At 39.0% G+C, this 23,194-nt stretch overlaps 1 protein-coding gene across 4 annotated transcripts in view; it reads left to right on the top strand.

Moving 5' to 3' along the window:
• The window catches only part of HDAC9 (histone deacetylase 9), a 489,748-nt gene that overhangs the window by 342,007 nt on the left and 124,547 nt on the right, over nt 1-23,194 (top strand). For 2 of the 4 annotated variants that reach the window (XM_072854172.1, XM_072854173.1), the window contains 3 exons: nt 7,063-7,196; nt 15,024-15,144; nt 20,725-20,774. In XM_072854172.1, the coding sequence (XP_072710273.1) occupies nt 7,063-7,196; nt 15,024-15,144; nt 20,725-20,774 (305 nt within the window). The remainder of the gene's footprint in view (nt 1-7,062; nt 7,197-15,023; nt 15,145-20,724; nt 20,775-23,194) is intronic. The other 2 variants (XM_072854174.1, XM_072854175.1) reach the window with 1 other exon arrangement.

Below are 23,194 nucleotides of genomic sequence, written 5' to 3'. Positions count from 1 at the left end.
TGATACTGGTGGTTGGCCCGAGCCAGGTGCAAGACCCTGCACTTGGCCTTGTTGAATCACTTGAGGTTCACATGGTGTCGTGGTTTAGCCCCAGCCAGGAACTAAGCACCACGCAGCCGCCTGCTCACTCCCCCCCGGTGGGATGGGGGAGAGAATTGGAAGAGCAAAAGTAAGAAAACTCGAGGGTTGAGATAAAGACAGTTTAATAGGGAAAGCAAAAGCCACGCACACAAGCAAAGCAAAGCAAGGAATTCCTTCACCACTTTCCATGGGCAGGCAGGTGTTCAGCCATCTCCAGGAAAGCAGGGCTCCATCACGCGTAATGGTTACTTGGGAAGATAAATGCCATCACTCCAAATGTCCCCCCCTTCCTTCTTCTTCCCCAGCTTTATATACTGAGCATGACGTCATGTGGTACGGAATAGCCCTTTGGTCAGTTTGGATCAACTCTCCTGGCTGTGTCCCCTCCCAGCTTCTTCTGCACCTGGCAGAGCATGGGGAGCTGAAAAGTCCTTGACTAGTGCAGCAACACCTAAAACATCTCTGTATTATCAACACTGTTTTCAGCACAAATCCAAAACGTAGCCCCACACCAGCCACTATAAAGAAAATTAACTCTATCTCAGCTGAAACCAGGACACATGGGCACACTTCTCAAGACTGTCCAGGTCCTTCTGGATGGCATCCTGTCCCTCAGGCATGTCCACCGCATCACTTAGCTTGGTGTCATCTGCAAACTTGCTGAGGGTGCACTCGATCCCACTGTCTATGTCATTGATGAAGATATTAAACAGTACTGGTCCCAGTACGGACCCCTGAGGGACACCACTTGTCACCAATCTCCATCCGGACATTGAACCTGTTGACCTGTTGACCACTACTCTGTGGATGCGACCAGTTCCTCATCCACCGGACAGTCCACCCATCAAATCCATATCTCTCCAATTTAGAGAGAAGGATGTTGTGGGGGACCATGTCAAAGGCCTTACAGAAGTCCAGCTAGACAACATCTGTAGCTCTTTCCTTGTCCACTCATGTAGTCACTCCATCATAGAAGGCCGTTAGGTTGGTCAGGCAGGACTTGCCCTTGGTGAAGCCATGCTGGCTGTCTCAAATCACCTCCCTGTCCTCCATGTGCCTTAGTGTAGCTTCTAGGAGGATCTGTTCCATGAACTTCCCAGGCATAGAGGTGAGGCTGACAAGTCAGTAGTCCCAGGGTCCTCCTTTCTACCCTTTTTAAAAATGGGTGCGATGTTTCCCTTTTTCCAGTCACCAGGGACTTCACCTGACTGCCATGACTTTTCAGATATCATGGAGATTGGCTTGGCAACTACATCAGCCAATCCCCTCAGGACTCTGGGATGCATCTCATCAGGTCCCATAGATTTATGTATGTTCAGGTTCCTCAGGTGGTCACAAACCTGATCTTCTCTTACAGTGGGAGGGACTTTGCTCCCCCAGTCCCCGTCTTGCAGTCCATTCACTCGAGAGGTGTGGGAAGAGAGGCTGCCACTGAAGACTGAGGCAAAGAAGTTGTTGAGTACCTCAGCCTTCTCCTCCTCCGTTGTTACCAGTTTGCCACCTTTGCTCATCAGGGGGGTTACACTTTCTTTGACCTTCCTTTTCTGGCTGACATACCTGTAGAAGCCCTTCTTATTATTCTTTGCATCCCTTGCCAAGTTCAGCTCCAGCTGCACCTTACCCTTCCTGACCCCATCCTTACACAACCAGGCAGCATCCCCCTACTCTTCCCAGAATACCTGTCCCTGCTTCCACTGCCTGTGCATTTCCTTCTCGCCCTTTAGTTTGACCAGCAAGTCTTGACTCATCCATGCCAGTCTCTTGCCTTCCTTTCCTGATTTCTTACACCTGGGTATCGAGAGCTCTTGCGCTCTATGGAAAGCGTCCTTAAAGATCTGCCAGCTCTGTTCTGCTCCCTTATCCCTGAGGGCAGTTTCCCAAGGCGTCCTATTGACTAACTCCTTGAAGAGCTGGAAGTTTGCTTTCCTAAAATTCAGGGTCCTAACTTTACTCTTCGCCTTACCCATATCCCTCAGGACTGTGAACTCCACCAGTGCATGATCACTGCAGCCCAGGCTGCCTCCAATCTTGATGTCACCGATTAGCTCACTTGCATTGGTGACCAATTCCAGTATCGCACTCCCTCTGATAGGGCTGTGTATTACCTGGCTTAAGAAGTTACCCTCAATGCATTCGAGGAGTCTCCTGGATTGCCTACAGCTCGCCATGCTACTTTTCCAGCAGATGTCAGCGTGGTTGAAGTCCCCCAGCAGGACGAGAGTCTGTGAGTGCGATGCCTCCTGTAGCTGGAGGAAGAAGGCTTCGTCAATAGGCTCCCCTTGGTCGGGCGGCCTGTAGTAGACACCAACCACAAGGTTACCTTTGTTACCTTCATCTCTGATTCTTAACTATAAGCTTTCAACCTGCTCATGGCTATTCTTCAGAGACAGCTCTTCACACTCTATCCATTTCTTGATGTAGAGGGCAATGCCTCCGCCCCTCCTTCCTTGCCTGTCCCTTCTGAACAGCCTGTAGCCATCGATAGCCGCATTCCAATCATGGGATTCATCCCACTAAGTTTCAGTAATGGCAACTAGGTTGTAGCTTTCTAGCAGCATGATATCTTCCAACTCCTCTTGTTTGTTGCCCATGCTGGGTGCATTGGTGTAGAGGCACTTCAGCTGGGCTGTTGGCCGTGTCACCTTCTTAGAGGAACACCGCTTCGTTCCTTTGAGGTATTTCACTGGTGTTTCCCTGTTGGCTCCTATTACCTCAGGAGCCCCTGGCTCATCTCCTTAAAACTTCAGGTGTGCAGCAGTGTAGCCAGCATGTCTCAGAGCAACAGGCTGAAGGCCTTCGCTAGCACCCTGTCCCTCTAACCTTGGTATGTCATCCCATGGCTTGTCACGGGCAAGCCTGATACTATCCCCCTCCCCCTTCAAGTCTAGTTTAAAGCTCTGTCAATGAGCCCCCATAGCTTGTGAGCAAAGACCCTCTTCCCCCCTTGAGAAAGGTGAATCCTGTCTGACACCAGCAAGCCTGGTTCTGTGTAGGCCATATGGTATGGTATGGTATGGTATGGTATGGTATGATACGGTACGGTACGGTATAGAATGGCTTTATTTATGCATAGTATTTCCTGGGTCTGGATGGTGCTCTAGCATTTATTCATTGGTCAGTGGAAAGAAAGAAACCCAGACCCAGTTTTTATCTATTCTCATACAGCCTTTCCAAAATCCTTTGGGATGAAAGTCGTGAGCAACCTGGTCTGATGACAAAGCTGGTCTGCTCTGAGCAGAGGGTTGGACTACAGACCTCTGGAAGTCCCTGCCAACCTGAGCTATGCTGTGGTTCTATGATTTGCTCCCTTAAGAGGAAACAAGATGCAACCAGCCATTGTCCACAGCAGTTGCAACACTACCATTTTCAAAAGCATGGAAGGAAGGAATGGGTGGGTGGGAAGGGAGAAAATTCTAGTATAGCATAAAGTGAGGTCAAATTCAGACCTTAGAACTTAATGTAAACACACCTCCCTGCCTTGAATTATTTCTTACTGGTTTTTTTTACTATTTAAAGACAATATATTCTTGGAAGACAAAAAAGGTAGAAGGAAAACTGTTGTGGCAGAACATTACACAGGGATCAAAATGAGCCTGTTTTTGTGAGTCAGGAGAGAAAATGCTCTCAGCCAAATATCTGAAGTGAATCGGAATGGTGATGGTTGTGAGAGAGCTATGCAATATATATGCAGTACATGCACAAGATAATGAGTTAAAGATGGAAAAAAATATAAAATCTACTTGATGTTCATTTAGATGGTTTACAATATATTTGACATTATTTATTTCAGATTTTTCTTCTGAATAATTTATTAGATATGCTTCCCTTGGGTTTTCTTATTGGTACTGTTGTTCTCCAGGGCATTTCACTTTCTTCAAAGCATGCTGTTAGCCAACAATTTTTAGGTCTCTTGCTCTCCCCTCTGTTTAAAATATTATTAAAAGAAGCTGACCCAAATAAAGTATTTTGGAAAAGAATGAGTGTTAGGGAGTTCCCACCAGGAAGACCTTGTTTTTTCTGACTTACTTAATGCAAATTCAGTTTCTTCTGTCCTGTGTCTTCTATCATTATATGGTTCAGTGGTGCCACCATTCCAGTCTGTCATCAGGGCCACATTCTGACCTCAGTAATATTGGTGTAAATCCAGAATAAATCCACCAGTCTCAGTGGAGCTGCTCAGATTTACACAAGGAATCTGAGAGCAGAATCTGGCTGTAGGCATTTGTTCTGGAGAGACAGAATAACCATCTTTTATTAATATTTCACAGCAGTCTGCAATTGAAAACAGTTGTCTCCCTCTCTCTCTTTTTTTGTGGGGGTGGGGAGATTATTGGCTGAATCCTGTTAGGGAAATCCTACAGGCTATTTTTAGCAGTAAGCTCTACTGCTGCATTGTGGTATTGTCCCAAGCACATGTGCTGTATGACCAGCAGCCACACATCTAAATTACTTGCACATCCTAAATCAATTTAGATGCTTGCAATAAATGAAAACATATATTTCAGTCTTTTCTTAAGTCAATTAATCCCGCTAGAAATAAATTTTACACTCAGTGGTGTGAATATTTTAGTATTTAAAAGTTTGGAGCAGATGCTTCTGCCATGCAATACTGACCTGACCCAATTAAACTGATTTTTTATTCGGACAAAATAATTCATGTACAATAAAATTACATTTTACTTATATTTAATTTTGGGAAAAATACTAATGCACTAAGAAGGGGATGTTTATATCTATGTCAACCAAAGGAGGCATCCTGAATACACAGTTTCAGCATTTCACTTCAAAACCACTGTTTAGTTGAAACCCTGATATAGGTCATCAAAAAGTATCATTATTGCATAACATCTTAATTCTGTATAATAACAACATAGTAAAATATATATGTTTTTTATTTCTATTAACTACAGTTTGGACTATGCAAATTTAAGCCTGTAGGGAGCATTGATAATTAGAACAAAACATTCATTGAAAGAGTGGCAGGCAGGAGATACCTTCAACTTTCAGCTAATTTTGTTAACATTTAACAAGTGTTTCCATTCAAATCCATTGGATATAACTACCTGCTCTGCCTAAGAGCTTCTGAAAGTCCTGATGCATGAACATTTAGCATCTAAACACCTTCTCTGTTGGGCAGGGGGATGGGCGGAAAAGTTTTCATATCTAATGGTATAATGACCACCGGCAAACTGTACAATCTGGGTGTGCAACAGACTGTAGAAGTTAAAACTTTGGGTGCCAAGAAAAGGAAAGCAAGGTATGTGAGCATGCACTTATTTGTGTGCATGCTTGCTATTTCAAAAAACTTACAAGCCCTGATGATAGAACAGCAAAGCTTATAAACGGTACAGTGCAAATAACTGAGAAACAAACAGAGAAAGGAAATTATTAACTGCTTTGACAATGCCAACAGAGATTTTAAGCTGCATTAGTTTATTAGCTCCAGATTTTCACTGGTTCTTTTTTTTTTTCTTTAAAAGAAAACAATCCAAGAAAGTAAATACAAGAATTTATTGCTGATGAACTATTTTGTTAGATAATCATTTAGCATAAACTTAGTCATGCTGCACATAGGTATTATGTTTGTGTTCTCCTTATGCTAAACATAATTGTTGTATTATCATTTTGGCTTAAATAGCAAGATCCCAAAGGATCAGTTCTGAAGTGCATGAGCCAAGAAATATGGCAGTATAAATATTTCTAGAGCAGCATAATTTCTGGCTGGGTTCTAACTGAATTATCTCAGAACCTTAACTTTGCATTGCCCACAATGTATACAGACTGTTATTCAGTAGAGTTTTAAAATACTTTATTAAAGTTCAATATCCATTCAAGAACTTTGCTGAATAAGGGCGGTATTGAGCATGTTGTTGAATCTGGACTTTAATTTTGTATTTTCTTCACTGGCTGACTTTTCAGTCGCAGGCTAACACAATTTTCCCAGAACTGTGTTGGCATCCCCAGTAGTGGTGGCACATAAGAAAGAGGTTTTGAATGCCAAGTTTTGCAGCCTGGAGAAATTGTTAATTTGAGTCCCTTTCAACTGTAAGGGGAAGAAAAATCCAAATGTTTCCCAAATGAAAATGGTTCACAGGGGTAAGGTAAATATTTTTTGTTCCAGACATTTCTGAGGGAAATGCAAACAACAAGTAAATAAATAAAATCATTTTTCAGTGTTTCAGACTTGGTTTGAAAGCCTTGAAAATTGAGTTTAGCTCAAGCCTACTCACTAAAATTTCTCTTTTGCTCCCAATACACAGCTACAGAGCAATGTGATATTGATAGCTGTTCCATATAAAGTTGTTCTGTCCTTGAATAAATGAGCATAGAAAATTCAAAAGGAACCTTGCACTGCAGTCTAACAACAGGATTTGGTCCTAATTGAGTAGTGGGTGGAACTTTTCTTTTTAATGAAAAAGGACTCTGGCTGCCACTGCTGCAAGTCTCTGAAACTTTCATCTGATATGCTTTGAGATCTGGAATTAATATGGTATTAAATAAGCAGTACAAATACAGAGTGGCATTGCCATTTCAAAATTTATTTTAAATGGTTTTTCTGAACAATTTTCCTTACACTGCTATAAATATATAACCTTTTCTTGTTATATATAGGTTAACAGCCTTAACTGACCTTAGACACTAGAGAAAGAGAAAACAAGTGATTCAGTAATAGGACTGAACTTTTTCTAGCCATAAAAGCTTTAACAAAACACCACCCAATTTCCTTTCTTCTTTACAGTTAATTGTATTTATTAGTATAATTTCTTGAGAATTCATTTTTGTCTTATCAGTATTACAAGATGTACCTTGTAAGTCAAAATTCAGAGTCTCCCAGAGGAAAGGGGAATTAAGATCCAGAATTTTTATCTTGCTCTAACTGTCAAATACAATCCAGTTGTGCTATTGTATACATGACACGGAACAATATAACTTGCATTTGTTTCACTTACTGTTTCTTATTGTGCTGTCTTTGTGCTGAAGGTGTTGTGTATGACAGTCTGATGCTGAAGCACCAGTGTATGTGTGGCAACTATGCTAATCACCCTGAACATGCTGGAAGGATCCAAAGCATCTGGTCAAGGCTGCAAGAAACTGGGTTGCTAAACAAGTGCGAGGTAATAATAAAGACCAGACACTTGACTTGTTAAAGTAAATGGCAAATTTATTAAATCCTAAATCTGTCTTACTTCTGTAATAAGCAAGTAATTTGTCTTAGGAATTATTTGGATTTAACTGACAATATTAAAATAATGCATTTTTGGAAAGCACACTTCCCAATCAGAAAACAAAGAATTTACACAATGAAAGTCATTTATCTACATGCATCAGAATATAAAATCTAGACATGACTGTGTTCCTCACCTTGATATAGGAAGGTAGACAAGCAGTAGTCAAATGACAAGTGCAGTCCTTTCAATAGCACAGTCCTTAACTTTTTAAAGCAGCTAATGATTTTACTTCTGTAGAGGCATAGAACACTGCTTTTTTTTTAAGGTAGTTTGTATCACTCCATAAGCACATTGCATCTTGTCTTATTTCAGACTCTAAAGTCTGTTTTCATAGCATTTTCATTTGCCTGCTGTACAATGGATACCAAGTCAAAACCCGAGACATTCAAGTGCAATCTTCTAGACAGTATCAAAGCAAATGTGGAACTTTCTTCTGCTTTGATTTCCCTCACAAAATTGCATATTAAAACATCATACTTAAATCAAATATGGGCTCTGAGGTTCATATAAGACTTGGGTTACTGAAAAACAGCCTTTTCCTACCATTAACTGCTTCCCATGAGTTGTGCAGCACTGTCAACTTCTGCAGAAGCCTGTGGCAATTGAGCGTGCTTACTGCATTGCAGCACAAGTTAACAAAGTTCAACACAAATTTGCTTATGTTTTGCAGGATCCCAAAATTGACAGGGCTCTTATGCTCTGTTTTCTTTAACTACTTTTCTTTATATACTTAGGTTTTTACAAACCCAAAGGAACTGGTACAATAGGTCCCTTTGATTAGCTATTAGTGACTGTCCACAAAGATTTTCTGCAGGTAGCCTAGTGTACTGGGCAGTGAGATATAGCAAGCACTATAAATGGATTTGTTGTATACACTCATCTAACTAGATGGCAGCACTCTAACAGGCTAATTCTTTTTTTAGCTTGGATAATTTTTTCAGTCTTCAAGAAGACTTTCTTTCAGCAAGGCCCTTAAGGCCACGTATCACATGAGTGGTTTCACTGGTGGGATCACATACTTAAGGAGTAAGTTAAACATGCAGCCGAGTACTTTACTAAAATAAGGCCTAGTTACCTTCTTGATTCAGGACCCGTATTATAAAGAAAAGACAAAAAAGAGAGAAAATAAGTAAACCACAACGTGCTACTATGTATTGTTTTCTTCAGTAATAAAAAGGTATTGCTGAACAGTAAATTGTGTGGATCTGCAAAAGGTGTAAATAGGAAAAGTGGTATAGGTTAGTCTGAGGTCCATGCAGTCCAATAGTTTCCTGGAAGATTTAAAGTTTCCTCTTACAATTCTGCAATTTCAAAAACTGAAATATAGCCTATTAGGTCTTGCAAAACCCAGTGAGGGGGCAGAGAGGAAATAAGTCACTTCATGTCGAACGGCATTCAATTAATTTTCACTCCCATTGCATGCTTTGAAATGAGGCTGGAATGTGAAACAAGCTGTCAAATGTAAACTCTGATGATAAAACTTTGAGGAACCTCAGTGTGAAGCTGGTGTGTAGATCTGGTGTTTATCTTGATCCTCTTATGTAGCTAAAGACAGGATTATATTTGATGATGCAGTCTGTCCTTTCCTTCACTGAATTCTCTAGCACTTGCTTGATGTCAAACATGTCCTTAAATCTGCTCACTTTTCAAAATAAGCAAGGCTGCGGTGATTCACTTAATTGGTGCTCTGGTTCTTTAGAAAAGTTGTTCAGCTGAATGTATGACTCATGTCACGAAAGGAGCGGTTATTGCATTATTCAATAAATAATAGGCCACCATTAAGCTGCATTCTGGAATACACCACACTGAGGATGCGGAGTCAAAGCATCATGGGCAACTGCACTGTCTCTTTTACTGACTTCTAAATGCCTCCTCATGGACATTAGTACTTCTTAATATAATTTCTCAATAAAATTTCCCATGGTTTCTGTCAGAAGGAGTGGGGAGATCACTGGTCAGGTTTTTGCCACGTGCACTGCCTCATGCACCAAGCCTAAAGGGCAGCTTAGGAACAGCAACCTGCAACAGCCACTTAGGAAATCCTCTGCAGTAACTGTGAACCTTCTTTTTTTCTCTTTTACTAAAACAATAGTCCCACAAGAAGGCTGCAGTCCCACTCTTTGTCTGATGAGGAGTTTCAGGATCAAAGCTAGTTCAGTCAGAGGTAGCTCAGATCTTGTTACCTTGCAAGGTGTGTATCCTTAGCCACAGGCTCATGCCAGGTGGCCCTCCCTATTTGCTTAATCTAACAAGAAACCATTATGAAAATCAACAATCTATATCTATACGATCTTTGTTATCTATAGCAGGGGGGGAAATGTGGTTCCTAAATCATGTGATGTGGATTAACCCCTCTCACGCAGCTCAGGTCTATGGCTCTGGAGAGACGACTGGCCAAGTGCGCACGGAGAACCATCGTCTCTAACTGGGCATGGGATGTTGAAGTCATATATACTGGGCTGACACCACGCTTGCTGCCGTTAATTGATTAATCTAGGTAGATTAATCTAGACTTAATCTGTTACCTATATATATTGCTCTTATTGCCCCCATATATAGCATTTTAAAAATATAACTCGGTGAAATCATAACAAGGTTTGACTGAAGTACTCAAAGCTGTGTCTTCACTACAAAATAAAATGTGCCTGGGACTGTTCTCCACCACTGCGGCCAACTGGCATGGAAAGGCCCATGTTCATACTACCAGGAATGCTCCCTGGCCCGTGCCAGTGACCAAACCATGTCTGGGAGTTGTTTGGGAGAGTGCTAGTTGCTGCTCAGCCAAAACGGTGTGAAGGACCACTTTAGCAATTTAATAGTACAGATGATTGTGTTCCTCTGCTTGGGAATGTTTCCTGGCACTGCTTAATTTACTGCTACAGACACAGCCAAAAGGGCTTGCTTCTCCAGACTGTATTTTGTCTTTCTAGCCATAGATATTTGAGCTCTAGTGTTATTCAAACAACACTTCAGAGAATTTTTGCTAAAATGAGAAACTAGTTATAGCTTTCAGATTTTTTTTTAATCATATCACTCTTCCAAATAGATAGATTACTTCCTCCATCGGCTTCCCCAAGACAAAGGAGAAACACGTTCAGACCATGGCCAGCCCTGGAGAGCTGGATTTGAGAGACCAGTCCCTGACTGAGTCCAGGGCAAGAGAGTGGAGTAATTTCCCCCTGTAGTGGACTTTTTTATAGTCCTGGTATATATGTATTGGAAAAATAAAATTCAGACACAATATTTTTGCATTAGTTTAAAAGTTTTGTGTATGTTTACTGAAATACCTATTCTGTGTTCGTTAAAGGCTGACAGATGTAGAACAGACAGTTATCAAATGCAGCACCAGAACAGGGCAGCTAAAAGATGCAAAGATTGGCATAAAAACATCAATTATCTTTTTTTTTGCAATTTTCTCTTGGTAAAGAGCAATGCCTAGCTGCCCTACCTTTGGGACAAAAAAGGGACTGAATTATGTTTTGGTAGTGGTGTCTGCTTTCTACTTGTTCTAGGGAGAGGAAGTATTTACATAACTCCTTTGGGGCCATAATTTATGCACACATGACTGACATTAGGCTACACGGATCAGCACAGTTTTAGAAAAGAAAAGAATGTAGACACGGTCCCACTTTGTGCCCCCACCTCTGCTTCCCGTAGGGACTGTGGTCCAGCAACATTTTTCTTTTCAGCCTGGAATTTGATCTGAATTTTGGTAGTTTTCTGGATTAGGGAGACATCTTACACCTCCTGCTGTCCACATCTCATGGACCAAAGGGGAGAGAAGGAAAGAATTCAAAGATTTAAAAACGTTTGAGTCTGCAAGATCACAAAGACTGAAACATATGAAAAAAATTCCATCCTCTGAACCTCAGTTTGCCACTAAAGAAGAAATAATACAGGAAAAGGTAGTCTTTAAGAGCAAAAATCTTTGTAGTGTTGAACATATTCAGGTTAGGCACTAGAGGACCAAAACACATGAAGAGAGTAAATGCTTCTCTATGTGGGTGCATACGTGCCGGAGAAATGCTTGCAATTCCCACATAATGGAGAGAGAGCAAGTGATGTGGGTGTCCTGACTGGCCAAAGATCCATGTTATGTGTGTGTATTTTTAAAAGCAAGAGAGAATTTAACAACTATAAGAAATCCCAGAAAAGCAGGAAAAACTCTGAAGACCTTGTTTACAAACTAGGTAGCCTGAGAGAATTTCAGAGACACTATCTCATTACAAATAGCTGCAGTAACGGCAATGGACACCTTACGCTGAGAGACCCGAGTGAGAAATATTCCTTAAGCTATGTCAACAATTCCTGTTAGTTTAGCAGAGCGAAACAGGCAGTGTCACCTTTGTCTTTTTGAATCTCTGACTGTGCAAGAGTTTAGTCTGCTGAAAGTCTAACCAAAATCTTCAGGTTAATAGAGGTTATCGGTGTGTAACTTTAATGGTCTATTTTAAACAGAAGACCATACTTGACAGTTCTCTTTGACCTTAAATTCTGTGAAAGGTGAAAGCATTTTCCCATTGTGGGGAGAACAACTTTCTAGTTCTAGACTGATTTTTCAAAGCACTCAGGGGCAGTGTTTTGCTCTCCTGAGATGTATAAATGTCTCTGTCGATGAGGGAACTGCATATGTCAGAGGAGAAAGCCAACACACAAATTGTCATGCACATTAGAAAAGGATGACTTGCCTTCTACTAAGGATGTAGTAGATGGATGGATACAGTGTTCAAATCCCCCTGAATGAAACAAATACTGTTCATAAGTTCTCCTATGCTATTTCTCCTTTTTCATTGGCTTTATGCCAATTTTCTGCTTTCTACTGCATTTTGGGCTTTTGATATTACCATGGCTGATGAAAATTAAGAAAGACACTTTAAAATAAAAAAGATGTGGATAAAAGTGTATGTGTAAAGTTATACAAATGCATACGTTATGTTGTCTGATAACTCATGCCAGTGAGAGCCAGAAACTATCGCTTTGCATAACTGAAGTTACATGATTCCAGATTCTGGCAACAGACTTATGACATGTGCTTTTGTAGATCTGCTAAATCCTGACATCATTGTGTAAGAAGAACTGTTCTTAGTAATTATTGCAGGTAATTTTTAATATCTATTATTTTTTCCTCTGTGTAGAGCCTTAGATAGTTGGAATTTTAATGTTATTGAAAATGGCTTGAGAGGCAGAGATACCGCAAGGGTGCGATAAAAGGAACAGTAAATGAGGAGATGGGAATGCAGAAACAGCACAGACGTGTGCACTGTTTACCCTTCCCTTTCCTCCTGCCATTTGCTGTGTAAATGTGCTTGCCGATGCTCAAGGTTAGAGCTGGAGAAACCGTAGAGAAAAAGCAGCTCTGGGCTGTGCCTGCCCTGGCTGTTGGCTGCACTCCAAGGACCTCACTGCTAGGAGCAGCCTGGAGTGGGGTGTCCTGTTTGGTGCTACTTGATTTCTGCACCAAACCTGTTTCGGTACAACCTGTTTCTGCTCTGGAGAATCTGGCTGGCAATATTGGGTAGTAGGTAGCTTGTTGGCAAAACGTTTTGGGGAAGCCACTTCCAGACCCTACCCTGTTAGTGCAAATCACTGTATTCCATAGGATATCACAGAGCTCCCCGTTGGAAGAATAATGGCTAGCTGTGGGTCTTTTTATAGTTAAAGGGATATGGCATTTAACAGCACTTTAAAAAGAGCCAGACAATTAACTCTCTTAAACATCTCTTAAAGACTTTCTGTGTAACTTGTAGAAAATATATGACCAGAGAGTGAGTATTTTACTCAAGGTTCTTTGATGTGACCTTCATAAAATACCTCTTTACTTTTCTTACACATTTGTTTTAGCTGTCCTAAAAGCCAGCCTCCCTTCCCAGTTTTGCTGTGGAAAATTGGGTATATAGATTTTAAAGCAGCTTATTAGAAACATAGACCTTAATGAGAATGGATGAACGAATAAATGTTACCAGTCACCTCACTTGTGAAGAAAAATATTTTATCTGACCCAGAAGAACCATTACAGAGTTTACTGACTCCATGTAGTAACATAATGTGCTGATTTTGATTGTGCAACTGTGTGTTAAAAGGATGTGAGTGCACTGCTACAAATTCTCATGTGAGACTGGGAGAGGCTTGAAGAAATTAGAGATGAAAAAGGGTTTATTAAGTCATTTAGTTCTTGGATGATTCCCTAAAATGTTTTTTCCACTGCTGTGTCCAGTCAAGTTTTAAACAGTGCAAGAAACAGGGCTTCCACCATTTCCCTGAAGGGGAGCTTGTTCCACAGTCATCTAGATCTAACTCTTAGGACATTTTTCCTGATTAGTCAGAAAAAATTGCCACTGCTTAACTCCATGTAAATTGTGCATGGTTCTTCTGACACCCCCCAGGCAGCTCCTTTATTCCGCATTGCACATTCTCTTTAATATTTATAATATGCTTTCTTCTCCGAGTGAAGAGGTTGGTGCTTTCTGATGTACACGACTAGGTGATGGATATAATAAGAATTATGACTTAACCTCTAAGAAAACTAGAATTGAGTGGCATTTCTGTAACAGGTTAATCAGTCTATTAAAAATAGGAAAGTCTATTTAGATAACTTCTGTACCTGTTTATCTGTAGACCTTGACAGTCAGACAGATCCACAGTCTAAGTTGCGAGAGGAGAGCCCCAGGTGTTCATAAGGACCAGATCTGCAAATAGAATCCAAGACCTTAAAAATAGGCTGTTTTCTTTCCACATTATCCAATATCAACAGGAAAGATATCTTGGGACCAGAACTTTGTTGACAGTGCTGTTTATTATGCCCAAACCTGAACAAAATCTGCTTCATGTTGCTGTGTCTGCAAAGGCTGTGCAGCACTAACACAAGCAGAGAAGTAAATATTTTTATGACAAGCTGTAACTCCAAATACATACAAGGAACAGATCTGCTGAATAAGAAAGTGTTATTTTTATCTTTTCTTCCTTCTTTCCTATCTTCCTTCCTTCCTAAACTGATTGAATTTCAACGGCTTTATAGAAAGACATCTCAGATTTTTTAACGGTGATTTAAGTGGGGAGAGTACAGGCCGGAGAAACAGTTAAAGAGAGAAACTCCACTCACAAAAATGTAAGGAAGAAAGTGAGTCAGCATGTGTAACAACAAAAATGATCCTGGGATATTGAACATACATTAAAAAAATAAAAATATACAGAAATACTTTATTAAAGCGTTTAAACTTTAATTTTCTTCTTCTCCCTGGCTCTCCTCACTGTGACCACGTTCTTTCTAGCAGCATAATCACAAGTACTAGTAGGGATGCAAAAAACATTAATTCTCATTCAGAACACATCTGCAGCTTACAAGTCTGAATAAGTTTTTGCTCTTTAAACTAGAATGTTTCTAGCCAGATTTCTTACTTAAGAAACATTTCACCTTTTGGTTTGTATCTCTTAATATAATGTAGAAAAGAGGAAGAATCTTTCCTTTTTCTTGAATGTGAAACCCTGTATTAAGTTAACTCTGCTAAGACTTAAGTGAAGCATTTGTAATAAACCACACACGCATTTGTTTTTCATATAGCATTACTTTAATAAACAAATCAGTGTCACATTCCTGCATGACGCAATTTCAACCCATTATTAATCATACTAAATGTTATTTCGGACCTTTACTTTTTTTTTTTCTCCCTAAATATTGTCAGTGGAATATTGTAGGCCTCTGCTGTTTTCTTTCAGCGAATTCGAGGTCGAAAAGCCAGTCTGGAGGAAATACAGCTGGTTCACTCTGAACATCACTCACTGCTGTATGGCACCAGCCCCCTGAACAGACAGAAGCTGGACCCCAGGAAACTCCTAGGTCTGTACAGGCCTCTATTCTACTGAGAACAGCACATTCCAGCACTGTCATTAGTCATAGCTGGTGTCAGTTTAAAATACTTGGCAAGCAGTGTGACAAAAATTCACTTTTTCCAAATGCATTGCTATGTGGAAGGAGAATGTTACAATGGAAGCCAAATATAGGTTAGTGAAATGCACAGGCTGGAAAGCAGCAATAGAAGTTTCTCCTCCTTTGCTTCAAAAATCATCGAAGTGTTAACCCTTTGCTGTAATTTGTTCTCCATCAGAGGTCAATGGCAATTTTGAACACAGTTGATCTATCTCCTTGTGTTCTTTGATTTGAAAATGGGAGTTTAAGATACACTTGCTTGTCAGAATTGCTTGTTTGCTGTTTTCATTTGCTTTATTTCAATTATTTTAGCCACGTTGAGTGCAGATACCATGCCTAAGTCTTGCTAATAAGTGAACTTTATTTTAATGCCTTCCCATTATGCAGGATATGATATCTTTCTGAATAGCAGGGGGGAAAAACACATTAAAATGTTAAATGGACCTATGGATGTACAGAATAGCAGAAAACTGATGGGATTTTCACATCAAATATCTTCATGCACAGCCAATGCTCAGTGTATGCTTTTTATAATAGAAAAGTAGGGTTAAATTGAGCTCTGCCATGAGTGTAGCATGAAGCAGATCTACTTGTCAGACCTGCTACAGAGATTGTGAAAGGAAACACACAAAAAAGTAGTGCATTTTGGAAATAATCTGTGAGTGAAATCCTGCCCGTTATCCCAGCACACTGGATGCAACACTGTAATTCTCAGCTATTTTTATAACACTTATTCTAAGATGTGGAGCTTTTCCTAAACGTAATGAAATCCAACCCAAACAAAAACAATACTAGCCATCAAAAGAAATTGCTGCCACAGTTCTAGTAATACATAGCAATTATTTTGCTTTGGAAACTAATGCTAAGAGTTTCTTCTGTAAAGCAGACTGTTGCTTCAGTGAGTCATAAGAGTAGATAAGAAAAAAGTCTTGATCAGAACATTATCTAAGTTTATACATCTTCTTAGCCAAGGCAACATCAAAACTGAAAAATACTTACGGTATGATAGATTCTCAAGAGCTTGAATCTCCAAGATAGGACTCCCCCTTAAAAAAAAACAAAACCAACACAAAAACCAAAAAGTGTTTCCAAGAAAAAACTAAATTCCTGCAAAATGAAAATTTGGAAACATTTTGATTTGAGTTCATCAACATTGTCAAAATGTTCCATTTTGATAGAGTCAAGCATTTCATTTAAATTTTGTTGGTTTTGATTCATTTCATTTTAATTTTCACATTATTTAATATAACATACATTGATATAAAATATTGTTCCCATTTTGGACCTCAGTGGTTGACCATCATATGGGATGCACTGTGTGGTTGCAGCTATGAGGTGAAAAACGGAATGGACCCAGGTATCCTTGCAGTGTTTCTGCCTACTCATAGAGAACAGAAAGCTTTGTTTACTCAATCTCAGAAAACCATTTCTTTGCCCACAGTTCTTACTCGACAATCTATGCCTTTTTTATTTGACACTTAGTCCAAAACATTTACTCTCTACGTTTATATCAAGATCACACCCCTAGCATATATTCTGAGTCTATCCTTGGCTTAATGCCCTTTTCTGTCTCTGTTTCTAGGCTGTTTTCTTGCTGCATCTCACATGGCCTTTTACCAAGACAACAGTCAATGAAACACCCTTCCCACATGCTTTTGCATGTGCCTGTTTTTTGGCTGGAAGCTCTAATCATTTGAGCTTCCAGACTCTTGTATAAAGGAACTTCATTGTCTCTTACATTTTTCCAAAATGCAGTGTGACTGTTCCACCTTTCGTTGTCCCCAGTTCAGTGAGGTTGAACCTAACAAATCCTGACATTAAAATTAACATCTTGGTATAGTACAGAAATTCAAAATGATGTGTAGCAAAGGAGGAAAATCTAAAGGAAATGTTTCTCATCAAAAATGTCATCAATAGCAACATTGTCTCGTAAAACATTTCTATTTCAATGAAAGTGCATTTTTTTTCTACAGAAATTGTTCCATCAAATTATGGCTTTGCATTCTAATGAAAAGGATGACCTACCCATTCTTTCCCTTACTCCTTTACCCACCCAAAAAGACAGAGGCACCGTTTGTTCTCCACTTGTGCTCCAGAAAAGTGTTTCTTCCCTGTCGCTGTTCAGAAGAGTACATCTGCTTTGTCTGAAGCTCTTTTTTTTTTTTTGCTAACAAGCAGCTTCTGTATCTTTCAAGCAGAAAAGAAACACGTGAAGGAATGAAATTTAAGTATGACTAGGGCTAGAAATGTGCTACTTGTCAATAAATGCTTATTTCAGTGTCCCTCTTCAGGAAAAAAACCCTCTGTTCTGGAAGACTGCAAAGCAAAATGGCTGTAAACTACTGAAATCAGTGAGAATTATGCACACAGTTATCGTTCACATATTCTTAATGCTTTCAGAGTATAAACAGGCTTGAAGTCTTGCCTTTATTTTCCCTGCATCAAGGCCTACAAATATAGCTGTTGCAAATGATCACTTCAACTTCTGCACTATTGCGTAGTTTAAGCTTTTGACTGATCGTATTTCAGTGTGGTGTGTTAAGCAACATGTTATGTTGCATTACATTGTCTTGACATGAAGGAAGCTAATATGCAGACTATGTATCACATCACATTATGGTTTCATGTGACAGAATATAACCTTTCAAACCTCTTTGAATAAGATCAAGGGCAGAACAGTTATCAAACAGGTCTTACAAATTTCTTTGCCTTTTTCCCTCTCCAACCATAATTAAGAAAGTGTTTCTAAAAAGCAAGTTTCCAATTATTACAAGTTTGTAAAAGGAAGAAATACACTCTTGGCACATCCCTGACAGTGGGGCAATATTTAAAGTACAACTAAAAGATGCATTCACAGAACATCTGTGCAATTGCAATTTCAAGTTAGTGAAAAAATGATCACTTAGCAGAAATGTCTTCGTTCTTGAGGGATGATACTGAAAACAATCAGGTTCCTCAAACTGTGCCTTTTCACAAGTGAACACACTTTTTAATCTGTTTATTTTATTGAAAGAGAGTTTTTGCCCATCACTTTTCCTGCTTATCAGACTCTCGGTCCCCAGTTGTCAACCTCCTAAGCAGCTTCCTTGGTTTCTGTAGGGGCCCTGACCTGAGTCAGTGATGGGTGCCTCAGCACCTAATTTGACTAACCAGATTCGACTGCCTTTGTGGGTTGAAATTTTAGAATACAAATCTTGGATAATTTTTCTAGCTCTATTAGTAAATTGTTGTACTGAATCTTATCTAAAAGACCTTTTATCTCAAGTGATTTGCTGGTGACTGCAAACTCTGTCCCGATGCAAAGCCAAAAAATGTATGATTATTTAAAATTTGTCTTCTATCTTACTTGTCGTATCCCAATATCTTTTATTATTATTATTCTGGAGGTATCCTGGGGTATGGAAGGGTGTTACTTGAAAATGATGGCTATTTACCAAGTTCTGCTGGGACATCAACTCCAAACATCATGGGAAATTCTCGCTTCGATTCATTTTCAGGGTTTGCTTTTTGCTACTGATTTTCATTTATGGCAAAGCTCTTTTCTTTTTGTAAGGCTAGCTAAATGATGGTCTCACTCTCTCTTAGTAGAACCTTTCCCACTGTTCTTTTAATGAAATCTCAATGTTTTTCTTATTCTGCAAAGCCTATTATCTGCTTTTTTTGACTATCGTGCAATAAGAAGTGAGTATCCTGGCAAGTTTCTTGATACACTGAAAAGGCTTCGTGCTTGTTTCCCCCCATTTTAGTACTATCTGTTGATTGATTTTAGTGTCCTTTCTCACCATCTGCTTTTCTGTTTTTACTTTGTGTTTGTTGTTTTTAATAGTGTTTACCATGCACAATGTGCCTGGCTGCAGGGAGACAAATGAGAATTCATCTGTTCTCTCTTATGTTCCAACTCCGCAATGGCATTTAAGAAACAAGGTCTAGTCATTCAATAGTCTAAAAATGCCTTCTTTTATCTCAAATTACAGCTTATGTTTCCATTACTGTCTCCTGGCACTTTAACAGCACTAATTTTTTGGTTATCTGCTCAAGACTTTTTGATCTTCCCCAAAGTAAAAAGTGAAAAATTGCTGTTCGCATTGGTCCCTGGTTCTGCTTAGCAAGAGACCTGGAAACTCGTCCTGCACCTCTACTCTGACAGTCTCCTGCAGCCAACATTTCCTTGCATGTCTGGGGCCATTAGGACTCACAGTATGAGAATACTCTGCATAGCTGCTGCACCTGCATTTCCCCTGGTAGCTCCACAGGAGGTTTTGTCTGGCTTCTCTCGCACACTGTGCAAACTGATCAAAGGCCTCTAGTCGGTTAAAAATGCATCTTGGATTTTACTCGAAGAGTAAAGCACTTTCTTCCTCTCAGACCTTGCAGTCTGGTCTCTCGTACTTCAAAGATGATGGCTTATAATTGTCTTCATGCATTTCATTGGCACCTGCTAAACATGAGTAACTGCAGCGTTCACCCCTTCCATAACAATGGGTGGCTCCTCTAGGTAACTTGAGTGATTCACTATCTAACGTTTCCTCCAGATGGCAAAGTTACAAAGCCAGTTCTGTGATACGGCAGGGGAAAAGCTTATGTTCTCTTCCACAGCTGCCTTAGGATCAGATTACATACTGGGATAGGAACTGCATCAAATCCTGAGATCCGGTTTTCATATTGTCCTTATCAAGACAAACAGGGAGTTTAGTGGTACAAAAAAAGAAAACATGAATGAATAAAAAGTGAGTATAAATATTAAGAGAAACCCTATCACATTATCTAATATAGAGAGCAGAGTAAGCTATAAATTAGATTCTAAAGCCTTTTAAGTTTTTGTTCCCTTTAGTAGAATGTATTTACTGAGTAATACTGAAACAAGTAGGGTTTCATTTTATGTTTTTAAAATATTAATGTATTAATTGATGGTATGTAAATGAAGAGAACAACATTTTTGCATAGACAGGAAGACTAAGGCTGTGATTTTCAAAGGAGAAACTTTTTTTGGAGAGATGAAGTTAAGAAATTAGTTATCAGTTTCACGTAAGCTTAATGAGGTTCCCTCTGTTGTCAGTGAAAAGAAACAGGCACTTCTCAAGCATAATTCATCCCATCAGTCATCTAGGCCGGGTAGAGGTGCCTACCTCTATCCACTGGCTGTAGAAGAAGCTGAGATGACTAGCTTAGACCAGCTTCTTATCAGCTACAGATATCTGGATGATTAGTCGCCCTAGTTCAGAGTGACTTTCTGTGGAGATTCGATCATTATACTTCTTTGAAACTACTGCTTACCAGTCTTAAGATTTGTCACTGTTGCAAAAGAGTACCTTAAATGTCCCATGGCTGATTTGCTTTCTAAGTACTATTAATATTTTTTACTCTAATATATGGCATTTTAATTGTGTGATACCAAAATCTGAATTACAGTAAAGAGTGATTACTGTTCCAGTATTTAAATGCCTTTTTGATAAATGATGCTTATTGTTTCTTTTTTTCTTTAATATATAGGAAACCTGTCTCAAAAACTCTTTTCCTTGTTGCCTTGTGGGGGACTTGGGGTAAGTAGATGGTTTTTTTTTTTCGCAAGAGGGACAGCACACAACATATGTATTCATTCATGAATTCTTTAGCACTATTGCATTATCAGCTCAGTCTTCAGAAGCTGATAAAAAACGTAGATGAAACCTGAGATGAAACCTGTTCAAAGACACAGAACACAGTACATTACAATAAGCATATGGAACAGGTAGATAGGAACATATTTTGTGATAATGTGCATATTTCTCAGTTGTCCCACTTTGGATTTTTTACATGAGCTCTATTTTTGAGGAAAGTAACATGGGTGCAATTGTTATAGCAGAATGAGCTTTGGAGAAGCTGTTTTGTGTACTGTTGAAAAGTAAATATAGCTTCACATTTCTCAGAAAGGCCAAAAAAATTACCAAAGCTAGCATTTAGCATGAGAAGTGCTCACTAACTGCTAGCTAATAACTTGGGTGTTGTTAAACTAATAAATTATTTGAGCACTTTTATGTCCTGTTTTGAAATGGATTCATTCAGAAATACAAGCTTGCAAGTATTAGGACACAGTAGACAAAAATCTGCAGATAAAAATCTGTTGCAACACTAGGTAAAAAAATTAATCTAAATTATTGAAAAACATGTAGAATGGAGACTTTCTACTGATGTTGGTATGCTCCTATTAAATTCTAGTGAAGATAATACTGGAGAGAAAGAATTTTTCACATACACGGGTTTTTCACACAAAAGTATTCTACACTTTTGGTCCAGCTGTGTCCGTTATTTACTGATGTCAGCAATATCAAAGTGAAATGACGATATTACTACATATTGATGGGCTGGCTGGTTGATGCATATATATTTTAGTTCCCTTTCACTGTTTCTGAGTATGCAAGAATAAAGCCACAATATCTGGAGGTCAACTTCAAATGCAACCTTCTAAAGTTTTATTTACTTTTATCCTTCACAAAGGATAAATTCCATACCATACTAGTCTTGTGGGTTTTTTTTATTCTGAGATATCTGACAGAAGCAATACTCATTTTGTAAGGTTTTAACATACAAAAAAGAAAAATTCCATTTTAGCTTTCAGTATTTAGTAATTTTTGAGGATTTCTGAACTATGAGTTAAGGAACAAAGAATCAGGAAGTGGTAATCATTGCAGCTCCTCTACTGTGGACTTAACTTGCTGAGGATTCTGCCTAAAATTTGGAACTTGGTGATTAGCAACTTGCTAATTTTGAAACTTGGGGGTCATTTCTGTAAGTGGATCAGCTAACATTACACATTGGCACAAAGACATGCATGTCCACATGCACCTCTGTGCGCTACTGTGTGCACATATGCACACACACACGCATATATGCACACATTTCTGTATAAAAAAAGGTAATTATTTTTCACACTCTTGTTGCAGTTATTAAGAATTTTAGAGAAAATTGAACAAGAGATGAGTAAAGTTGAGATAGGATGTTGTTCAGGCTTCTGAGTAAAGAGGAGCTGATGTAAAATTTCTTGAAAAATATTTTTGAGGGCTTTGGAAAGTAAATAGAACTGTGGTATGCTTTGAAAATTAAAGTATAAGGTTTTTTTCTATGAAACAAGTTATTGTGGTATTAAAAAATCATGAACAGAGATGTCCTTTGAAATTCTTTCACTAATGAAAGTATGTTGTCCATTCTAAAGCTAACGCAAGTCAGAAATGCTCAGTATAACTTCATTTTTTTAAGTATTTATCTACACTTTTTTGAGTCTGTTTGCTTTATTTCTTATTTAAAATTATGGAAATTGGATTAAAGAACATGTTGTAGAAATGGATCTTTTATTTATTTTTTTTCTAGTTGGTTTGCCTTTCTACATATTATTATTTTCAGGCTTGCTGTGGGGCTCTTTTAAAGGAATGGGTTATGACCTTTTTCAAGGTAAATAATCAGATTAGGAGCTCTCTTTCAGTGATATTTAGCTGTCTATTGGTTAAGACGAGCTCTGGGAAAGGGAGCTGCTTCAAACTGTGTGGAAAGCAATTCTTAAGTTTACTTTCAAAAATGATGGTGGAAAGAAAGAAGAATCATTGCTACTTAGTAGCTTTCAACCTGATTGAGGGTTATAAAGCAGTAATCAATGTAAAGTGGTAAGAGTAGTTCATGCAAAGATTTTAAGGAGGGATGGAAGATTTACTTTTTAAAATTTTTGTTCTCGTTTATTTACTTGCTTGCTTGCTTGCTTACTTGTTTGCTAAAGCATACAGTGAGAAAGTATTAAGAAAAAAAATAATTCCATTCTTGCAGGAGACTTTATGGCTGCCTCTTGAACATTGGTTTTCAGAGCTCTTTGATCCTATTGTCTTTTAACCATATGGTAACCTTGCTGGCTGTTATTATGCAGCTCTTCTATTATTAAATAGATTAGCGGTTAGACTAGTCACACAGGGGATGGGAAACCTAGGCTCATTTCTCT

This window comes from Ciconia boyciana, chromosome 2 (assembly GCF_034638445.1).
Source record: "Ciconia boyciana chromosome 2, ASM3463844v1, whole genome shotgun sequence".
NCBI classification, from domain to species: Eukaryota; Metazoa; Chordata; class Aves; order Ciconiiformes; family Ciconiidae; genus Ciconia; species Ciconia boyciana.
This window is presented reverse-complemented; position numbering and strand designations above follow the sequence as displayed.